The sequence below is a fragment of the Oncorhynchus gorbuscha genome, linkage group LG12, assembly GCF_021184085.1.
Source record: "Oncorhynchus gorbuscha isolate QuinsamMale2020 ecotype Even-year linkage group LG12, OgorEven_v1.0, whole genome shotgun sequence".
Lineage (NCBI taxonomy): Eukaryota > Metazoa > Chordata > Actinopteri > Salmoniformes > Salmonidae > Oncorhynchus > Oncorhynchus gorbuscha.
Window position 1 is genome coordinate 70,239,806 of NC_060184.1, and position 16,729 is coordinate 70,256,534.

General features: G+C 41.1%; 1 protein-coding gene across 2 annotated transcripts in view; it reads left to right on the forward strand.

Moving 5' to 3' along the window:
• The first annotated feature begins 11,215 nt into the window (after positions 1–11,215).
• Positions 11,216–16,729, forward strand: part of LOC123990269 (receptor activity-modifying protein 3-like) — a 41,508-nt gene continuing 35,994 nt past the window's right edge. For both annotated transcript variants that reach the window (XM_046290854.1, XM_046290852.1), the window contains exon 1: positions 11,216–11,506. Coding sequence is in view for 1 of the 2 variants with exons in the window: in XM_046290852.1 (XP_046146808.1) it covers positions 11,455–11,506 (52 nt within the window). In the remaining variant the exon portion in view is untranslated. The remainder of the gene's footprint in view (positions 11,507–16,729) is intronic.

Consider the following 16,729-nt stretch of genomic DNA (forward strand, 5'->3'; position numbering starts at 1 on the left):
CTTGTTAAAAATTAATTTGTGGAATTTCTTTCCTTCTTAATGCATTTGAGCCAATGAGTTGTGTTGTGACAAGGTAGGGGTGGTATACACACACACAAACTGCAACAAAAAAAGAAGCGTCCTCTCACTGTCATGTGTAAATATTTGTATGAACATAACAAGATTTAATAACTGAGACATAAACTGAACAAGTTCCACAGACATGTGACTAACAGAAATTGAATAATGTGTCCCTGAACAAAGGGGGGAGGGTCAAAATCAAAAGCAGCAGTCAGTATCTGGTGTGGCCACCAGCTGCATTAAGTACTGCAGTGTATCTCCTCCTCATGGACTGCACCAGATTTGCCAGTTCTTGCTGTGAGATGTTACCCCACTCTTCCACCAAGGCACCTGCAAGTTCCTGGACATTTCTGGGGGGGAATGGCCCTCATCCTCCGATCCAACAGGTCTCAGACGTGCTCAATGGGATTGAGATCCGGGTTCTTCGCTGGCCATGGCAGAACACTGACATTCCTGTTTTGCAGGAAATCACACACAGAACGAGCAGTATGGCAGGTAACATTATGCTGGAGGGTCATGTCAGGATGAGCCTGCAGGAAGGGTACCACATGAGGAAGGAGGATGTCTTCCCTATAATGCACAGCGTTGAGATTGCCTGCAATGACAATAAACTCAGTCAGATTATGCTGTTACACACCACCCCAGACCATGACGGACCCTCCACCGCCAAATCAATCCCTCTCCAGAGTACAGGCCTCAATGTAATGCTCATTCCTTCGATGATAAACGCGAATCCGACCATCACCCCTGGTGAGACAAATCCGTGACTCGTCAGTAAAGAGCACCTTATCATAACGCACTAGACAGATAGGTAGGTGTTATTTAAGCTTGTCTAAAGTGTCCTTATCCTTCAATCTCCCTCCTCTATTGCCATATACATTGACTTGTTTAACCAATTTTTCACTAGAAATCACACAAGATATCTACAAGGAGAATATATATTTTTTATAGCCTATATCTGGAGAAAAGTTATTGTCAAATGAAAACATACTGTGTGTACAAAAGCTACATCTTGAGTGGAATTATTAAACTATGTATCCTACAGCAAAACAGCAATAGAGTAGCAACGTACATAGAAGTTTATAACCATATTAAATAAAAGAGTAAACTATAAAGAATATACAAACTTTGTTCCAGGTCTAAATTCCACGTTCACGTGTTATCGGAAGCTCGTAGTTCACTGGGACGTCCCAACTCCAACCCTAAACCTAACCTTAATCATATCCCATACTTAACCATTTTCAATTTCTACTTCAATGGGGTAGGGATGTCCCAAGAATCCCAGATAGCAAGGACTGTTCCCAGCAGATCATTTCACTTGAATGACCTTCCAAGTGAGAACCTCTGAGAAAATGTTGTTACTTTACTCAAGTTGCAGAGTTGTGACGTTTCACCACTGACCTTTACCCTTTAAACCAAAAGATGACAACAAATCATTTTTTGACAATTGCAACCTTATCAATGTGGAGAATGTTGCTTGTTTAAGCAAGCTAGATAACTTAGCTATCTTGCTACAATCTTATTTTTCGGACTTCAATGGAAGGTGAACACATTCATGTCGGACTTCCCACTTCCCCATTTCCCACGAGCAGATGAAGTCACCCTTATCTTTAAGCATGAAATTCATTAGCTTCCACTGAGAAAATAAAATCACAGTGATTAATTCGGACTTGCATGAAAGTGGTGTCGATTTATAAGATTTGAACACCTTTTCATATAATCTTAATAAGCCTACACCACAACTTCTCAGATGAAGGAAATGTGTAGTCTAGGTTTACCCATCCCTCCTTCTGAAGAGGTACCCTCCTGCAAGCTTTCTCCCCAACCCTTAGCTAGGACACATGATTCTACTGCTCATTAGAACCTTGATTAACATTAACGAGGTGTGTAATGATGGAGTTGAAGAAAAAAAAAGCTCTCCAGCAGGATCCTGTCCAGGTACCACAAAGGAATAAATAGGGCAATCTCGGGAACAGGTGTGGGAAGACAGGATGGGAGCAGGAACGGAACAGAGAGAAAAACAAACTTATAAGACCAGCCGAATAGAATGGGGAGCACAGGGACAAGACATGATAATAAATGACAAACATGACGGATCCAGAAGAAAAACAAACTCCATCGCTGGGATGAAGCATTGCAGGGACTCGTCTTCGTGCTGCAAAATCAATGATCATTTTGTGGACAGTGTCTGGTGAGGATAATAAAATGCTCATCAGTGATCTGCAATCATGGAATTTACATTGGATCTTTCTTATGACAATGGTCCAACCATACAATGTCACACAACTCCAATTTATGTCCACGTCACAGCTCATAATATAGTGATGCATCCAATAAAGCATCACAGAAGATGAGGTCACCGTAACTCACTGGTACAGTAAAAGCTCGCTGTTTGTCATCAGATTGTATAATCCAGTGTTCCCCAACCCTGGTCCTACAAAAATACGTGACATGCAGGGCTTTTTGCAGAAAATCTGTTATTTTAGGGCTGGAAAAAAAGCCTTCAACACCTTGTGGGTCTCTGGGACCAGAGCTGATTGATTGGTCAACATGGTTAATAGTAGTGGAGAAACCAGGCAGTTCGACAGAGAGAGCTGTACAAGATTAATCCTGTGAGGTCCGAAAGTGATATAAGAGCAGAAGTCAATCCATGAAGTGTTATGGTAAATAGAGGTTATTGAGGAATAGGCCTATTGACTGTAACAGGCAGCAGGATCCAAGCCATGGAAGAGGATGCAGCATGGTAAGGGTCTACTAAGATGTTATATTATAACTTACTGAAAATCAAGGCAAAGCAAAGTCTATCCCTATATTATTTTAAGCCACCTGTTCCTAAAATGTAAATTTGTCATTTGACTCATCACTCATGACACAGCACTGTAGCCCATGATAGTGATAATGCCAGAGACGCTAGAAACCATTGTTCTCAGAAATAACACGGTAATGGTGCGCTCCCGAGTGGCTGATAATGGTAAAATAATTGAGTCTGATACGTCGTATACGTCAGTCGGTTACATTATCTGTTTCGTTCAACAACTCAAATACGGCACCTTCTTATTTATATATCTCGGAAAAATTGCATTAAAAAAGTTGGGAATTCATTGTGATAGTTCACGAAGTCTGTTCTGCTATTATATTCAACGTGTGCCTTACGATGTTCCGGCTGTCTATGGTAGGGGCTTATTTCTAATGCACTGCCAAGTTTTCCAAATAATAAATCACACATATTTCAAAAGAATATTGTACCAATTTCAGCCAGCAATAATTGTACCAAATGCAATGGTGGAACAAATATGTAGTTTCCACACTGGTTTTTACAATTTCACCAACCATGACGAAAAACGAACTATATGCGTCCCATGTCCATTTATAAATATGCATGGCACAGCATTGGACTCTCAACTGGTCAGATTGCAGTGGGTTCATACGATTGATAATTGTCAGTCAGAAGTGCTTGATAGTGACCCCAATCCGCTCTCTACAGAATTTGATTTGGTCTTTTGGAAAATATAAGTAACCGGTTTCACGTAACTTGCATAGACGGATATGTATATTATCACACACCTTGTAATACTTAATAGTTGTAACCTCAGAAAACAATATATACTCAAATATTTACCTGCATTAAATGTCCCAAAAACGAACTAAACCCAGAACCATATGTATAGGTCAAGCCGTCAATTTGTCCCCACTAACAACGAAACCGAATTTGTATTTCGCTAATTTACTTTACTATCCAATGCAAACGCTTGTATTTTTTCAGCTCAAGAATATTCAAATTAATTCCCAGCATGCAACGCGGCTGTGTGGTTGTGTTTGCAAACGCATTCCTAACATGCAGTTAACCATAAATTACGTAAGAGCGTAAAAATACAATGTGAAAATATCCAATTCTACACACAATGTGCGAAATGTACAGTCTCTAACCATTATCCAAAACGTGAACGCTGTAGAACGGTATAAATAGTATAAGATGACACCTGCATCCTGGCTGGTCCGAACGCAGTGGGTATTACACTTGATTGGTTCAGTCAGTTACAGAAATCCTTGTTTCTTCTCTGCCCCCTCCCACTGTAGACCTTGACTAGCCTTTTGCTTGGGCAATAATTATTGTTACATTACCACTATAAAAACACATTAAATAGCGTCTGAAAAGCATATTTACTCATACTAGGAGCATTATCCAATATTTTGTCTTCTTCTATATCTAAGGTCCTTTGGTCTGTCCAGCACCAACTGTGCGTACTAATTAAAAAGGATGTCTTTGCTATTACAAGAATACATGCATTTCACGGACAGGTAGCTCATCTTTTACAAGGGGCAAAGTATCGTTATCCCCCAATCTCCCTCTATTACCATATATAATGAGTTGAACCAATGTTTCACTACATTTAACACAACAAGTGATCAACAATACTACATACATAACAAGAAAAAGTTATTGTCAAATGAAAAACAATGTACTGCGTGTACAAAGGCGAAGCGTGTACAGTACCTTGCAAATGTATTCATAACACTTGGATTGTCACATTTTATTGTTACAAAGCGGGATTAAACTTGATTTAATTGTCAACAATCTTCATAAAATAGTCTTTAACGTTAAAGTGGAAGACTTTTAAAAAATATACATTTTTTAAAAAAGATGAATAGAATTAAATAACTAACATATAGTCGTTGAATAAGTAATCAGGTCCCTGAGTCAATACATGTCAGAAACATCTTTGGCAGCAATTACAGCTGTGAGCCTTCTTAGGTAAATCTCTAAGGGTGGGTTGCACCAACATGGATTAACTCTTAAACTGGGTTAAATCAAGGTTAATCTATTAATCATGTTGCACCAAATGTTAAACTTAGTTTTAAATTAATCATAGTTAAATTAAATCCTTCCTCTAATATAAGTTGTTTTCACTTTAAACCAAGATAGATTTTACACCTAATGCTCAATAAAAAAAAATGAATATACATTTAGATTGGAGATTAATTCTAAACTGCCACTTTATATGGTTTAACTGCTAAAATGGCAGCATATCTACTGCAGAGAGACCAAAACGATAGAGTTCCTCAGAGAATATTTAGAAACAGGTTAAATCCTGTTGAATTTTATGATAATGATGAGTTTTCAAGGAGATACTGCTTCTCCAAGGACTCTGTAATGCAACTGGAAAGAAAGGTTGGATCAACCATTAAGCATGGGAGTGATAGGAAAGCAGCTGTACCCCCACTACTTCAGCTCTTGGTGGCCCTACAGTTCTATGCAACTGGATGTTTCCAGATGGTGGATGGGGACCTTTTTGGATTCCACAAGTCAACTGTCTGGAGGATTGTAATCAGTGTCCAGTGCTATTTCCAGTCTGAAGAATCAGTACATAAGGTTCAATCCTACAGAAGAAACAGCAGCTGGATTTTACAAGACAGCTAGATTCCCAGGTGTACTATGGGCAATAGACTGTACACACATTCCTATTCCCAACCCTGGTGGCGAGAATGGAGAACTATTCCGTGACAATGGATATGCCTGTCGTGTGGTACCTTAGCCTTCCCTGTTTAAACCGCCAGACATCTGAAGATAGAGAATACAACACATCTCATATCCTGGCAAGATGTCTTAGAGTTTTTGGAGTGTGGATTTTTTTCTTTATTACACAAAAATGTTGTGCACAAATATGTTTACATCCCTGTTAGTGAGCATTTTACCGTTGCCAAGATAATCTGCCAGGTGTGGCATATCAAGAAATTGATTAAACAGCATGATCATTACAGAGGTGCACCTTGTGCTGGGGACAATAAAAGACCACTCTAAAATGTGCAGTTTTATCACACAACACACAATGCCACAGATATCTCAATTTCTAAGGGAGTGTGAAAATGGCATGCTGTCGCCAGATAATTTAATGTTAATTTATCTACCATAAACCGCCTCCAACGTCATTTTAGGCACAGTGTAACCACACCAGCCTAGGACCTCCACATCCAGCTTCTTCCCCTGCTGGATTGTCTGAGACCAGCCACCCAGACAGCTGATGAAACTGTGGGTTTGCACAACCAAATACTTTCTGCAGAAACTGTCAGAAACTGTCATAGAGAGACCGTTACAAGACCCTGAGGCCCATTGTCATGCCATTCATCCATCACCAACACCTCACTTTTCAGCATGATAATGCAAGGCCCCATGTCACAAGGATCTGTTCACAATTCCTTGAAGCTAAAAATGTCCCAGTTCTTCCATGGCCTGCATACTCACCAGACATGTCACCCATTGAGCATGTTTGGGATGCTTTGGTTCGACGTGTACGACAGCGTGTTCCAGTTCCCACCAATATCCAGTAACTTAGCACAGCCATTGAAGAGGGGTGAGACAACATTCCACAGGCCACAATCAACAGCCTGATCAACTCTATGCGAAGGAGATGTCACACTGCAAAAGTCAAATTGTGGTCAAGTTCCAAGTTCTTATGTCACATGCACAAGTACAGTGAAATGCCTTTCTAGCAAACTCAAAACCCAACAATTCAATAATCAATAACGTTATACTAGAAGAAGCAAAAACCCACGAGAAATAAGAACACAATATGTAAGTAAGCATACTATATACAGGGTCAGTTCCAATACAATATTTACAATGTGCAGGGATACTGGAATGATGGAGGTAGATATGTATAGGGGTAAGGTGACTAGGCAACAGGATTTAAGATAAACAGAGTGGCAGCAGCTTGAGTGTGTGTGTGTGTGTGTGTGTGTGTGTGTGTGTGTGTGTGTGTGTGTGTGTGTGTGTGTGTGTGTGTGTGTGTGTGTGTGTGTGTGTGTGTGTGTGTGTGTGTGTGTGTGTGTGTGTGTGTGTGTGTGTGTGTGTGTGTGTGTGTGTGTGTACAGTCAGTATAAATGTATGTGCATATTATGTGTGAGTGATCAAATGATTGTGTGTGTGCATAGAGACAGTGCAAAAAATAAAAAGGTCAAGAAAGTTGCAAGGTTAACACAGTCCATGTAGCTATCTTGTTAGCTATTCATCTGTCTCATTGCTTGGGGATAGAAGCTGCTCAAGAGCCTGTTGATGCCAGACTTGATGCACTGGTATCGCTTGCCGTGCGAAAGCAGAGAAAAAATGTCTATGGCTTGGCTGGTTGGAGTCTTTAACGATTTTCCTACCACACCACCTCATATAGATGTCCTGGATGGCAGGGAGCTTAACCCCAGTGATGTACTGAGCTGTCCGCACCACCCTCCGCAGCACCATGTGATCGAGGGCCATACAAGGCATTGATGTAGCCAGTCAAAATGCTCTCAATGGTACTGTTGTAGAACTTTGAGGATTTTTTATTTCACCAGGTAGGCCGGATGAGAACAAGTTCTCATTTACAACTGCGATCTGGCCAAGATAAAACCTAGCAGTGCGACAAAAACAACACACACGTGGGATAAACAAAAGGTATTTGAGGGCCCATGCCACACTTTTTGCCAACTTTTTCAGATGTTTTTTTAAAGGTTTCTTTGCATATCTGCATTCCCAGTCATGTGAAATACATAGATTAGGGCCTAATGGATTTATTTCAATTGACTGATTTCCTTATATGTACTGTAACTCAGTAAAATGTTTGACATTTTTGCATGTTGTGTTTATATTTTTGTTCAATGTATTTTCATAATTATTCAAGCTCTGTCAAGGTGTTGGGGATCATGGTTAGATAAGTTTCAAGTGTTTCCATGGATATTCAAGCAGATTTAAGTCAAAACTGTTACTTGGCCACTGAGGAACATTCACTGTCTTCTTGGTAAGCAACTCCAGTGTAGATTTGGCCTTGTGTTGTAGGTTTTTGTCCTGCTGAAAGGTCAATTAATCTCCCAGTCTCTGGTGTAAAGCAGACTGAAGAAAGGAATTCCTCTAGAATTTTGCCTGTGCTTATCTCCATCCCATTTCTTTTTATCCTGAAAAAACTTCCCAGTATTTGCCGATGTCAAGCATACCCATACCATGATGCAACCATGATAAAGCCCCGCCTCATCTCAGCTCACTGGTCACCATAGCAGCACCCACCCGTAGCACGCGCTCCAGCAGGTATATTTCACTGGTCACCCCCAAAGCCAATTCCTCCTTTGGCCGCCTTTCCTTCCAGTTCTCTGCTGCCAATGACTGGAATGAATTGCAAAAATCACTGAAGCTGGAGACTCATCTCTCATTCACTAACTTTAAGCACCAGCTGTCAGAGCAGCTCACAAATCACTACACCTCTACATAGTCCATCCACCTACCTCATCCCTATACAGTTATTTATTTTTGCTCCTTTGCACCCTAGTATCTCTACCTGCACATTAATCATCCATCAATTGAACTCTGTAACTGTTTTAAAAATCACCAATGGCCTCATGGTAACATCTCTGAGCAGTTTCATTCCTGTCTTGCAGCTCAGTTCAGAAGGACGTCTGTATCTTTGATGTGTCTGGGTAGGGCTGTTGCGGTCATGAAATTTTGTTAGCAGGTTATTGACATGCAAAAGCCTGCCGGCTCACAATAATTGAACATTAATTATCATAAACACGTTTAGCATCTCCAGGCTCCAGGTATACAAGCCATATAGAAACCTCTGATGCGCTCCTTTGGAACATCTATATTTACAAAAGTCTAATAAATCAATTGAATATACAACATCACAATAAATCCATTATTTATTTTAGGCAGGTCTAAAGAAACATGATATTAAGAACATGTATTTCAGAATAACAGAATATGAGTTGGCTTACTGTATGTTATCTGGCTATGCGCCATGCCATAAGTTTGTTCCTGCAATGCCCTCTACTGCTCATCCTGTGTCTCCTTGACCTGCCGCCACTCCCCCAGTACACTCTCCCTCTATCTGTGTGTGTGTGTGATTGTGTGGGTGGAGACATGTGTACTGGAGTCAGAGCAGATCCCCACCAGCTGCAACCTGTTCCATAATCAAGACCTCTACAAATACTCAGCCCTGCCACTTCCACACTGCCAGATTGTAATCATTGCTCAGTCAGTCTACGTGTCTAGCCGTTTGTTACGATTAGATCCTGTTATCCTTGCCTGATGCTGTTTTCCTCTCCGCTACAGTTCCGGCAGCTCTAGTAGGGCTGAAATTTTATGAACTGACTTGCTGGAAAGGTGGCATCCTATGACAGTGCCATGTTGAATGTAACTGAGCTCTTCAGTAAGGCCATTATACTGCCAATGTTTGTTTATGGAGATTGCCTGGCTGTGTGCTTGATTTTTATATACCTGTCAGCAACGGGTGTGGCTGAAATAGCCGAATCCACTCATTTGAAGGGGTGTCCAAATACGTTTGTATATATAGTATATATGGCCAGCATGATGTGACTATAGGCTATTGATGATTTGATAGTCACAAAGTTTGTGCTCTTAGTTTTAAATGTTGATATTTGGTAGAATCAATAGAAAAACTAAAGGTGTATTCTGAATCAGCTGAAGATGGAGAACAATCCACACTTTTATTTAAAAACAAATTGAAGATAGAAAAAAATAGAAATTCACACAAAAAAGTGTGAATATTTTCCATCCTCCTCTGATTCAGAATATACACACTTGTTGTACAACCGACTAGGTATTCCCCTTTCCCTGTTTTGCTATGGAAGAGAGAAATCTGAATATCCAATATAAAACTAACTTTACCTCGGTGCCGAACCGAACCATATTTTGGGGGTGGATTATCAGTATCTAGTTAGCTACACAAAAACAACCACATACAAGAGCAACATTACAAATTACTTACGTGTGAAATGATTAAGGCAACCAACATCATTCATTTTTGCTCGAAACCTCATCTTCAATGTTATTCAAACTGTCATAAATATTTAGTTGCGACGTTCAATTTGGCCCGCCAAACCGATGGTTCGTCTTCATTATACGTCCCCTGAGAAACAAGTGTTTTGCCTTGTTAGTTCTGCTTTCATTTGGCAGCACTGACATTCTCAGTAAATCCTCAAGATAGCGCCCGGTTGTTTTTCTCCCAGAAAGGAATCCATGAGTCAAATAAAGCATCTGCATGAAAAGGAATACATAAATTGTATACAATTTGATACCGTTCAGAGTACTTTTTTGGATATTCCAAATATGGATTTTATTTTGCACGCATTTCTTTGAATTGCAGCATTTGACAGGTTAAAATGTTTGGATAATAATGTAGAGAATGGCCTAGAATGAATACAATTTTGCTAGGCCTAAAATCACAAACAGCATCATCAATTTATATTTGTATCAATCCTACTTGTGGCTTGCCCGCTTTTCCTCTGTCATGTTTTAGGTAGGTGGTAACACTTTATAATAACTTTCATGAAAAATCTAGGCATATTTATAGCCTAGAGTAGGCTTACATAATAGGCCTATTAATAAACAAGTATTTCATTCTTTGTTACAATTTATGGATATGTATAGGAATATTAAACCATTCAAAAATATTGCATAAGAATGAAGTCTAACATAAAATTTAATAATCTATAACACATAACATTTTACAATGGCTTATTCTTGAAAGCTATTTTAAAAAATGTAACAAATAGTTATAGGTTATAGGTTATCCTTTATTATATATATATTTCCACACTATGAGGTTGGAATAATACTGAGACATTTTGAAAATTATGATAATGCCCTTTTAGTGCAAGAGCTGTTTGAAAAGACTGCCTGAAATCTCAGCCTGTTTGGGTGGGATGGAATATTGGCCTGCTTGGTGACATCACCTGGTAGTAAATTAGTTAAGAGAACAATAATAAAGAGAGTTCCAAACATCTCTGCCAATAACAGCACGTTTTCAGTCTTCCCCTCCCTACTCCCTGACTAGCACAATTCTTGCTTGAGAATTTGCTCTTTGCTAAGATGCTACTTTTGATTCTTTTTGACAATTTGAATAGAAAACAATCACAGTAAGGTACTTAATTGTTACCCAGATATTATTTGATATTTTGATAAAAAACGACTGCATTGGACCTTTAATATGCACGTGTCATTCAATAAAATCGTTATCATTCATATTAAATTGTCCATTTCATAATGGTTTCCTGCATATGGAAGGAGATAGGAACGGAGACGAAGGGGACGCTCTATCTCCCCTCCTTTCTCCCCCCTCTGATAGGATGCTAGAGCGCAGAAGTCATTTTAGCAACGAGATGTGCAGGCAAGCTTGCACAAGGACAGTGAGGCAAGAACACCGAGGACGCGCATCCAATGTGGAGGTTCAGTGCCTAATTTGAGGACGTATTGCGGAGTTCTAAATTTGACACATGAACTATGAAAGAAGTTGCGCGCGCGCGTGCTTTCATTGAGTTTGGATAATAATGGTTTGCTACAGACATTTATCACCCAGTTGAGATTTCATTGAAAGAATCCGAATCGTGTGGGGGATTGTTATTCTCAACGTGATGGATACAAATGCGTTGGCTGTGTTTAAACTTTTAGTGGTTGGAATTTTGGGTGAGTATTTTAGTGTTTTATTGTATAGGCTATTAGTAGTCAATTGGATAGTGTTCTAGATTATTCAAATATATTATTTATTAATGATTTTTTTTGTGTTGCCACTGTCTGAAATTGAATCTTATAATCGAAAAAATGCACAACAACATATTATTAACACTCTCAATAATTCTCAGATCCTTTTGTTTCAAAACTGCTTTCAGTGTTCATTCCATAGCCAATACGATATTTAAGTTGCATGGCCTATCATCTTTAAAAAGGATAATAAAAATATGAAATCAAATCCATCTTGATCAATGACTTCCACAATTCGATATGATTTCATAATATATTTGATAACATATAGTCAATCGCCAAATGAACACCACTGTCTATTGACCCTAGTGGCTATGTAAAAGACTGTATGCTAAAATACCATAAGAATTCCTAAAACAATGTAAGAATCTCCATACCAGTATGCTTTTCAGGTAAATTCATGAAAACATGGGTCTTTAAGGGATGATTATGTTGGATGTCCATTGAAATTAAATGTATTTACATTTTTATGTTTTATTTAACCTTTAACTAGGCAAGTCAGTTAAAAACAAATTCTTATTTACAATGATGGCCTATCTGTCATTGTAAGGGGGTATTCAGCGTTATGATTGTCTATAATGATATGCAATCATTAACATTTTTTATGATATTTTCAAAATGATATCTTCACTTATCCCAAGTTCATGTTTATTTTTGGTAACATATCGTCTACATGGACTTGGACCCTATAGAATGTGCAATGAAAAATCTGACTTCATTGTCCCGGACCCAAGATGATTTCTCTTTAGGGAGGATTTTTTTCTGGTTCTCTCATCAGGAAGAGACAGGAACCCCATCTCAGAATACCCAAGAGATTAAGAGAGAGCTGAGGCCCAAAGATTATGGATGAGGGATATACTAAAGTCCCCAAAACTGTCCAGAACTCTCCTGGATAACTGCCATGTAGGCTATGTGCACAGCGAAATAGCCAGTGGCCAGTGGAAAATGCAAAGGTTCTGAGATTTACAACCCAAATGGAACATCTTACATGCACACATAATATCCTCAACAACTGTCTGGAGCACATGGGGGACTATGATTTATTTGTTGTAAAATGTATTTTAGGAAGATTATGTAATTAGATCAGAGCTGAAGTACAAGCAGCACTGCTCCACTGAGTAAGGTCGGTCTACTTGAATTAGCAGATAATAATGGTGATAAAGGGGCATCGGAATTCCATAACCAAGGAAATGCCTTGGGCTCATCAGCCACAGCTGCTTCCAGTATAGTGCTCAAAAACATCTCTGTAATACAATTCTACTGCTATACGTCTACATTTGGTTGGTACTAGCAGCCAGACCAGTGGTAATAGAGACTTGCTAGTAGTTATATGTTTCAGAAGTCTTGTAAGTTTCCTTATGTGGATTCACTAAAAGGCCTCTTCTTTTAGCTGCCCTCTCAACAGCTGTGAAAACCCTGTACAAAGCTGTATTCATCTTTCAATGACCTCGTAACATTTTCATACACTCCGTGGGCTCATGAACTTGGCCCCTGGAAAGTTATGAAGTCCCCAGCTGGAGCTGTATATAGACTCATGCCGGTACTGAGGCAAAGTACCACATTGTCAACGTACTCTACCTACATCTCAGTTCTGCAGGTTGTCCAGGTTTTCAAAATGGCTCCTGTATTTTGCATGAGCAGTGTCTTCCATCTTGAGTAGGCACTCAATCAATATCATGCTCTGTTAGTGGGTCACTGCCTCCGATAATGTAATAGTGCTGAGATCGTGCACTGTTAATGGGTCACCGCCTCCGATAATGTAATAGTGCTGAGATCGTGCACTGTTAATGGGTCACCGCCTCCGATAATGTAATAGTGCTGATGAGTCAAACCCCCAGTTGGAACTCAGGCCTCTGGCTTGGCTTCCCACTGTCACTGCAAGAGGGCAGAGTAGGAATCCAGGCCTCTGGCTTGGCTTCCCACTGTCACTGCAAGAGGGCAGAGTTTGAACAGTGTTGTAGATCAGCCAAGGATTGTGTAGAAAGCAGAGTGCTGTGTGTGTGTGTGTGTGTGTGTGTGTGTGTGTGTGTGTGTGTGTGTGTGTGTGTGTGTGTGTGTGTGTGTGTGTGTGTGTGTGTGTGTGTGTGTGTGTGTGTGTGTGTGTGTGTGTGTGTGTGTGTGTGTGTGTGTGTGTGTGTGTGTGTGTGTGTGTGTGTGTGTGTGTGATTGCCTACCTGTGTGTGTGTGCGCAACAGCTCCGACGTGGCTTTCCTCTCGCGCTCCTGAAAATAAGCAAGGAACACATACTATTCTCATATCTCTCAATAAGCAGACACGTTTAGCATTATTGTTGTCTGCTTACTGATACAGTAGTTTGAATATGTAGGCCAGGAATAAATCCAGGTTTTGCAGTGTTTTCTCTGCCTGATTTCAAACTCTTCTCTCACGTTATCTCTCTGTCTCTCACTCTCTCTCACACACACACACGCACACACTTCTATCTGTTTCTCTGCCTACACACAGCAGGTCACAGAGACACTTTGGCAGTGGTCTTCCCTTCTGTATGGCAAAGGTCATCTTTGGCAGTGTGCTGCTCTCCTGCATGACAAATGTCATCTTTGGCAGTGGGCTGCTCTCCTGCATGGCAAAGGTCATCTTTGGCAGTGGGCTGCTCTCCTGCATGGCAAAGGTCATCTTTGGCAGTGGGCTGCTCTCCTGCATGGCAAAGGTCATCTTTGGCAGTGGGCTGCTCTCTGACATGGCACCTGGGAGACACGGAGGTCATCAACTTACGAGGCTGTCGTAAGAGGTGAACCCTCTGGCCCTGCATGGCAAAGGTCATGTTTGGCAGTGGGTCGCCCTCCTGTATGGCAAAGGTCATCTTTGGCAGTGGGTCGCCCTCCTGTATGGCAAAGGTCATCTTTGGAAGTGGGTCGCCCTCCTGTATGGCAAAGGTCATCTTTGGCAGTGGGTCGCCCTCCTGTATGGCAAAGGTCATCTTTGGAAGTGGGTCGCCCTCCTGTATGGCAAGGGTAATTGGCACTAAGACAGATTTGGCAAATGAGCACAGTTGACAGATTCATAACTTTCCATTACTTAACTCTTGTGCTGTGATTTACTAGTTTCAAGTTCAAGTTTTAGTGTCACGTGCTCAAGTACAGTGAAATTCCTTTATTACAAGCTCCGCACAATGCCCTAATCAATAACAACGTAAAACAAAAAATAACAAGGTAGAACAAAATAATAAATAATAATATGTTTCTGGAATTGAATGTCTTAGAAATAAGATTGGAAGAAAATCTAAATAAAACCTTAATTTAACAAGAAATCCTAGCAACTTCAATTTGACACTACCCTAACAACAAATCCTATGAAACTGGTGTGAATGAATGCTTTTCACAGTCAGTGAAGCTTTATCCATGACTCTCCCCTCTTCTGAACTTATCCTAGATGCATTGCGAAAAGTAAGTATGAAAGCAGAAGTGCTGTGTTGACGATAGGTAGGCACTCAGCAATATGACGTCATCATTGACAGTGGGATGACTGCCTGCTCACAGAAACCAAGAACAACATTCAAATCAACCAGGATTTCCGCCTTCTTAATGTAGGCAATGCTAGGCATACCTCAAGGAGTATAGTTGATGTTTGTAAGCAGGAAGTCATTCACACCCTGATCTTGTTCACCTGTCCTTGTGATTGTCTCCACCCCCTCCAGGTGTCGCTTATTATCCCCGGTGTATATATCCCTGTTTCCAGTCTCTCTGTTCCAGTTCGTCTTGTTTGCCAAGTCAGCCAGCGTTTTTTTCATTCTCCTATCTTTCCCAGTTTGTTTCTAGTACTCTGGTACTGTTTGGACTCTGACCTGGTTTATGCTGCCCGGGAGGTAGGCGGCTCAAACTACTGCAGGTACATCAGAACTCCAGTAGTGTGGCAGACTACACAGTAGATTTCCGCACATTGACCGCCGAGAGTTCCTGGAATCCGGGGGCTCTGTTCGACACCTTCCTCCGTGGACTGTCGGAGGGGATCATGGACGAGCTCGCTGCTCGGGAAATACTACTGGATCTTGATTCCCTTATCGAGTGATGGCCGCTTCCATGAACACCGGTGTGAGAGGAGGTCGGGCCTTGGGAATACTCGTTCGTCTGATGATGGCACTCGTCCTAAGGAATCCAGAAATTCCCGAAATTTGTATTTCTTAGGAGAGCCGAAACACCCGAGGTTCCCCAAGATCATCAACGACGGGTGAGTTGAATCCTGAGCCTATGCAAATGGAAAGAGCTAGTTTATTGGTTGGGGAACGCTCACGTAGGCGGAGTTCAAACTGTTGTTTGTACTGTGGAGGGGCAGGACATTATATAGCTACCTGCCCTGTTAGGAAAGCCTTGTCTCTGGTGGGTACACATACTCTGGTGAGCCAGACTGGGAGTTCCCATCACCCGCTTTTTTTGTGCTTTTGCTGTGGGGAGACCAATCTAAGTCTCTTCGAGTGCTCATTGACTCTGCGGCTGAAAGTTTTATGGATGCTAATTATTGTTTCTGAACTTAGCATTCCCACTCAATCCCTCTCTGTCCCCATGGATGCAAGGGCAGTGGACGGCCGTTCAATTGGAAGAGTCACCTATAGTACAGTGCCCGTTCATATATGGATTTCAGGAAACCACAGGGAGACCATACAGTTCCTCCTCATTGCATCTCCCCATGTTCCTGATGTCTTGGGATTTTCCTGGCTCAAAAACACAACCCTGTTATTGACTGGACCATGAGCTCCGTCCTGGGTTTGAGCCCATTTTGCAAGGCTTTGGATGTCGGTGCCATTCCCACTGAATACCATGACCTCCTGGAAGTTTTCAGTAAGGCACATGCTACTTCTCTTCCCCCGCACCGTCCTTATGATTGGGCCATTGATCTCCTCCCAGGCACCACACCACCTCATGGTTGGCTGTATTCTCTATCTGGGCCGGAGACCAAGGCCATGGAGGAGTACATTGAGGATTCTCTGGCTACTGGAGGCGTCTGTCCGTCTACATCTCCTACCGGCGCAGGGTTTTTCTTTGTGGAGAAGAAGGACAAGACCCTGCATCCATGCATTGACTACCGAGGTCTGAATGACATTACGATTAAGAATCGTTACCCCCTATCTCTCCTCAGCATTTGAACCTATCCAGGGGCCACCATTTTTTGCAAGCTAGATCTTTGGAATGCCTA